The sequence below is a fragment of the Neophocaena asiaeorientalis genome, unplaced genomic scaffold (genome assembly GCF_003031525.2).
Source record: "Neophocaena asiaeorientalis asiaeorientalis breed wild unplaced genomic scaffold, Neophocaena_asiaeorientalis_V1.1 scaffold242, whole genome shotgun sequence".
Taxonomy (NCBI): domain Eukaryota; kingdom Metazoa; phylum Chordata; class Mammalia; order Artiodactyla; family Phocoenidae; genus Neophocaena; species Neophocaena asiaeorientalis.
Window position 1 is genome coordinate 8,914,595 of NW_020172451.1, and position 6,558 is coordinate 8,921,152.

Here is a 6,558-nt window from a genome sequence, read left to right on the forward strand (position 1 = left end):
CCCCAGCCCTGCCCATCTCCCAACCCTTCCCTCTGCCCACGGTGCCCTCCCCCACTCGGGGGGACTGAGCAGGAGTGATTGCCTGGTGACAGCCTGGTCAGGAGGAAATGAGACCTCTCAGAAAAGAAAGCTCCAGAGACCCTGAGAGGGATGTGATGAAACCAGAGGCCGAAAGGAGCCCATTCCTCGCCCATTTAGAACCAGACAGCACAGAAATGGATTTTCTCTTGAGAGCTCTTGTGAACACACTTCAAAGCCACTGATGGCAGGAGTAGGAAGTGAGAGGGAGGGAGGGAGAGGGGCCTTGGAAGTAACGCAGGGCCAGGCAGCAGAGAGAAGGGAGAGGGCCAGGCAGTCACCGGTCAGAAGAGGCAATTGGAAATTCCATTTGGGTTTTCAATTTGAAGGTAGAGAAAGGCCAGGAACTTGTGGGGAGGGAGGGTGGTGACTGCGGAAGAGAAGGAAAGAGTCAGAGATAAGGAGACAGAGACACACAGAAAGATGGGGAGGCAAAAGCAAATTACAAGATCCCAGGTGTCCCCCCCAACACACAATTCAAAAAGGTCACACACACATGCTCACCCACGCTATTGCTCAGGACTCAGAGACCTGGGTTCTAGTTTCCCCTCTGCTCTAGAAATACCCTGTGACCCTGCAGAAGACCCTACCTCCCTCTGAGCCTTGGGGTTCCCCCCACCAAGGCCTAGTGAGGTTAAGTTTGTTCCAGAAAGGCCAGGAAGGAGACCGGGACGGGGCACGTGGGCGACAGAGGCTAGGGAGGTGGCCACCTCACCGTGATGCGTCTTCTGTGCGGCCAAGGGCCTGGGCTGAGCAGGCACCGAGGGGCATCCAGAGAAGGGCCAGGGCCCAGCGTTTCCACGTGTAGATGAGGAAACAGGCTGAGGGCAGGAAAGCACCCTGAAGCCAGGCAACCAGGACAGGAACCCACCTGTAAGACCTCACGACTCCCGCCCTCCACCCCCCCACAGGGACAGGGACAGAGCAGGAGGGAGCTGCCCTTTCAGAGCCTGTCCCATCAGGGGTCCAAGACAGGCCTGGCACTTCTTAGGTGCCCATATGCGGGCACCTCTTTCTTGCTTAGTGGGGCGGACCCGTCTGTAACATCACTGACCCACCCAGTCCCTATTCGGGTAATAAGAGCTTTACCCGTATTAACTTACTTGCTCCTCACACCCACTTTATTACGGAGCTAAGTCCCATTTAACAGATGAACAAACTGAGGCACTGTCTATTAAGGGATTGAGCGAGTGAGTGCCCAGCTGTCATGTGCACACCTTTCCGGAAGAAAGCCTCATGTCCCCGCTGGGCAGCCCAGCCTGGTGGTTCTGCCTCAGCTTCCCCATTCAGTCTTGGAAGGCCGCGGGGCAGGGACAGCCGGAAGCCAGGGCCACGCAGGGCTGGCCGCAAAGAGCCAGCTGACGTCGAGGGGCGTCCAGACCCCACTCTCGGGACACCCCAGCCTGGACGGCGGCGGACCAGATCGCGGTGCCGCGCCGCGCGAGAAAGCTGTCCTGCGGCGCCACCTAGTGGCCAGAGTGGCCGCTCGGCCCCTCCAGAGTCTGGCAGAGACGCTGCAGGAATCTACTGCTTCTCTGGGACATTAGAACACAAAATGTCCCTCCACCCTGGGGACCGTGTTCTGACCACCCCAGGTCGGGAGGAGAAAGAGGTACGGTGGAGTTTGGTCCTTTGCCCTCCTAAGGGGCAGACTCACTCATCCCACCTGGACATCTCTGTCTTCATCTATCTGATTCGTGCATTTATGGAGCCCTTACTGTATGCCAGGCTCTGTTCCAGGCGCTAGTGAACAAAGAAAGATCCCTGCCTTTGTAGAGTTTACAGTGGAGAATGGGTGAGGAAACAGTCAATAAACAATAAATGAGTGGGACTTCCCTTGTGGGCAGTGGTTAAGACTCCATGCTCCTCGTTCAGGGGGCCCAGGTTTGATCCCTGCTCAGGGAACTAGATCCCACATGCATACCACAACTAAGAGTTCACATGCCACAACTAAGGAGCCCTCCTGCCACAGCTAGGACTCGGTGCAAAAAAAAAAAAAAAAATTAAAATAAAACAATAAATGAAGATAATAAAAGAAATTAAAAAACAATCTGGCTATTTCAGAAGCAGGAGAAAAAGAGCCTGTCTGACAGCATCACTGAGCTCCAGGGGACCCACAACCCTCAGGGCAAATCCGTGGAGCCTGATGCCAATGAAACCATGCAGCCCTCCTTGCTCCTCTGGGGCCACTCCTGTCCCAAGGGACATGCCCTCACTACAGGATCCTCCTGCCTGAGATACTCCCCTCCCACATGGCCAGCTCCTCTTCTCCTCCAGAGTCCTCCTGACTCCCACCCAGCGCCCCTGCAATGCTCTCCTGGGTGGGTGGCACTGGGGAGCAGTGCATAACTGCTCAGGCCGGGCTGTCTGTCTTGATTCCCAGCTCTGACACCACCTTGTGACCTGGACAGGTTCCTTGGCCTCTCTGTGCCCCTTTCCTCATTTGTAAAATGGGGAAAGCAGTTGTTCCTGCTCCAGAGGAGGGGAGGGCAGTGGTGGTATAAGTGAGTTAACAAATGTAAAACACTTAAGACAGCACCTTGACACAGTGTTTGTTATTATTAACATCTGTTTAGGTTTTTCCCTCCTGGACTAGCTGATGGAGGTTAGTGAGGTTCATTCACAAAGGACCAACTGAGTCACCTCCATGTCCTACACTCTACAGTGTCATGTATACAAAAGGATCTCAGAACATGTTTGTACGGTGAATTCAGTGGTTTCCCCCTCATTCACCACTGATTTATTGAGTGCCTTCTGCATGCCAAGTATTGGGCTAGGAGCTGCAGATGGAGCAGTGAACAAGACAGGTTTCCTCCCCACAGCAAGAAGAGTACTAATTTCTAAGCCAGAAGTTCTCAAACTATTTTGTCTAAGAACTCTTTACTCTTAAAAAAATTCAGGATCCCAAAGAGCTTTTGTATGTGTAACTATCTAACAAGAGTTACCATGTTAGAAACTAAAACAGAATTTTAAAAAATACGTATTAATTCATTTAAAACAACAATAACAAGCCCACGTATTAACGTAAGTGACATACTTTAATGAAAACAAAACAAAATAGTGGGAAAACACTGATATTGTTTTGCATTTTTGCAAATGTCTCTTAATGGAAGATAGCTGGATTCTCATGCCGAACTAGATCTGTGCGATATGTTGCTCTGACGTATAATACTTCCAAAAATACATTCCCCTTTTTCGTAAAAATTGAGAATACTAACACTCCGTCCCGAGCCCGGCCTCGACCACTACGGAGACGCCTGACGCGATAGGACTGACCCACCAGGCTGGGCTAGCGGTGGACGGCTTCCGGGAGAAGGCGGGGCCTGGCTCCCAAAGGGTCGGTGGGGTTGCGATTGGACGACAAATGCGTCCTTCGGCGCGTTGGCCCCGCCTCCAGATCCCGCCCAGTGGTAAACCTAACGCCTGCGTCCTAAGGAAGGCGGGCACTTCCGCCCGCCCACTGCGGAACCTTTTGTTCTAGCTCGCGTTTCCACCGAAACGACAAGGGCGGCCAAGGCGGAAGTAGTTGAGGCGTGTAGGCGGAGCTAAGCACCGCTATGTCGGTTTCCTTGCTGCGGCGAGGTTTGGAGCTTTTGGGGGTGCCTGAGGGTGAGGAGCTTCTTCCCAGAGACGTCCAGCCTGGGCGGGAAGGCGGCAGGGGCTGGGGGCAGGAGCCCCGAGGGTGCGAACGATCCAGACCGGGCTTAGCCTCGGTGGGATGGGAACCCTGAGCGCCCTCCGAACCGAGTCGGTTCCTCTCTTCCCCTACAGCCCCCAGGGACGCGCCAGGCCAAACCAAGACGAGCGAGGCTCCGATGAAGCGGACGCGGAAGGCAAAGGCGGCCCAGGCCCAGAAACTGCGGAACTCGGCCAAGGGAAAGGTGCCCAAATCGGCGCTGGGTGAGCTCGGGAAGGGGCTGGACGCGCTGCTCCCGGGGTCGGGGGGCGGTGCCGGGGAGGAAGGGGCGCTAGAGTGAGGGCTTGAAATGTTACCCAGGAGTTTCTAGAATACCTGCTGTGCGACGGGCGCGGGGCGGGACCCTGGGAACACGGAGGTGAACGAATCACATTGTCCCGGCCTTCAAGGTCTACAGCCCTAGTAGGGAGAGAAGCATCGAAGAGTTTCAGAATCAGCGTATGGTTGCTGTGATGGGGTCTATGCATTAAGACTGTGGTGCTCTGAGAGGGACTTAGAATGAAAGGCCAAATCGGGCTTCTCTGAGGAAGCAACAGTTAAGCCCAGACCCGATGGAAGTATACGAGTGAACCGGGGGAAGAGTATTCTAGAGAGAATGGCATATGCGGAGTCAGAAAGAAGTTTATTGCCTTTGAAATCTTGAAAAAAAAAAGAAGCCTGGTCAAAGTGACATACAGGGAACGAGGGTCAGAGACGGAGCATTAAATAAAATTAATACTCCGTGTGCCAGGTGCTGTTCTAAGCCTCGTACAAATGTTTGCTCATGTAATTGCTCCCAGCAACCCTGTGAGGTCGGCACTATCATTACCTCCATTTTACAGAAGCAGAAACAGTTAGTACCTGCCCAGATAGTACAGGTAGAAACCAGGCAGATTGTCTCCAGAGCCCTGATCCCACCTGCTGCTTCAAGATGCTATGGTCTGGGCAGTGGTGATGGTGCGGAGGTAAGAGAATTGTCCAGGTGGAAGATGCGGTGAGGAGGGGGCATTGATGGCGTCAGTGGTGAATTGGCTGTGAGGATGGAGGAAGAGGGAGTCAGCGAGTACGGAATGTCTTGGGGGATGTGGCGCCACTTAACGAGACCTACAGACTTGAGGAGCTGGAGTGGGCAGGAATGCAGGGTGTTTTTGACCTGTGGCAGGACTTGGTGAGCTCCTAGTGTGTCTTTGAATCCCCAGGGCCTCGTGCATAAAAGGTGTTCAAGTTGTTTGTTAAAAGAACTATGAATTCCGAGGAAATACAGCATGAGCAAAAGTGTGGAGGCAGGAAAGTGAGCCTGGGTTGAGCCACAGTGGTGCTGGTGTGGAACAGGCACACAGGGGGCCCGAGGGAGGTCACTCCTCCATCCCAGCCCCCGCCCCACCACCCTGTCATGGCACATGACTGAGGACTGAGGGGACTCTCTCAACCCTCAGTGGCCAACCTAAAGAACACCTCTGTGGCTGCCACCTTGGTCTGAGCTACACACCATCCCTTGCCTGGATTATTGCAGAAGCCTCCTAACTGGTCTCCCTTCCACTGCCCCCTCCCCCAGTAATCTTGTTCTCACCATAGCTGCCGAAGTGATCCTGTAAAATCCTGAGTCAGACCTGTCTCTCCTCTGCCCTGCACCCACCAGGGAGAGAGCCTGAGTCTGCCGGTGCCTGCTGAGGCCCCACAGGATCCGCTCCTTCCAGCTTCGTCTCCTCGGCTTCTCCCCTCTCTGTCCAACCACCTTCTGTTCTTCAAGCACATTCGTCACACTTCTGCTTCAGAGCCTTTGCACTGGCTGTTCCCTCTACCCAGAATGCTCTTCTCCCGCAGTGTCACACTCTCTCCCTCCAGTCTTTGCTCAGAATTCATTTCAGTGAGGCCTTCTCAGAGCCTCCTGTTTGGAATTGCAACCCTCCCCCCGGCATCTCTCATTTCTGTTTACTATTCTCCTTTTCTCCATAAAATGATCACCCTCTGAAATACCGTTTACCTTGTGTACCATCTCTCTTCCCACGGAATGGAAGTTCCATGAGGGCAGGACTTTTTGTCTGTTCTGTTTCCTGCTCTGTGCTCTTGCACCTAGAACAGTGGCTGACACACACACGGTAAGTGCCCAGGCCACCTTTGCTGAGTAAGTCACTTGAGCAGGTGGAACCAAGGGGGACTTTGAGCAGGATCTGTGTGGAGTGTGGTTTTGACAGAAGAGCCCAGGCTGTTGCAGCAACCTGGGGAAGGGACAACGGGGCCTTTGGCAGGGCCATGGGAGGTGGGAGTGGAGTGGGGAGATGTCAGGAAGGGACCCAGAAGGCTTCCAGGGAGTGAATCTGAAATGATGCCACCCTGCCTGCCATCCACAGCTGAGTTCCAGAAGCGAGAGCGTCGAGGTTACCTTGGAGTAAACCTGAGGTTTATGACTAGTGCAAGAAGCACAGTGGCCGAATCCGTCACCCAGCAGGTTCGTCAGGGGGATGGGCTGTGGGAATGAGCCTGGGGGGTGAGAACTGAGGCTGTTCCTGGTATCTGTGGGAGTCTCAGCCCTGAGCATAGGCTGGAGGGTGGAGCCCCCTCCAGGCTCCTAAGAGCTGGACACCCCGCTGTGCTGTGAGGGGCCTCCCCCTGGAGGGCCGGGAGCAGTGTGGGGAAGGTGGGAGGCTGGGCCTGGCCGTGCTCCCCTGGGACCCCTGTGGGCCTCCGCTGGCTCCTCTGTAAATGGAAACCCTGCCTCCCGGGACGGTGTGAGGGCCAGGTGAGAGGGTGGCCCTTGGTCGGCTGCACCAGGATGTTTGGCTGCAAGTGGCTGGGAGTGGCCA

At 54.7% G+C, this 6,558-nt stretch overlaps 1 protein-coding gene across 1 annotated transcript in view; it reads left to right on the forward strand.

Annotated features, from left to right (window-relative positions):
* The first annotated feature begins 3,571 nt into the window (after positions 1–3,571).
* RPS19BP1 (ribosomal protein S19 binding protein 1) overlaps positions 3,572–6,558 on the forward strand; it is a 3,751-nt gene continuing 764 nt past the window's right edge. Inside the window, exons 1-3 of the mRNA XM_024737413.1 lie at positions 3,572–3,687; positions 3,850–3,978; positions 6,106–6,227. Coding sequence (XP_024593181.1) covers positions 3,636–3,687; positions 3,850–3,978; positions 6,106–6,227 — 303 coding nt within the window. The 5' untranslated portion in view covers positions 3,572–3,635. The remainder of the gene's footprint in view (positions 3,688–3,849; positions 3,979–6,105; positions 6,228–6,558) is intronic.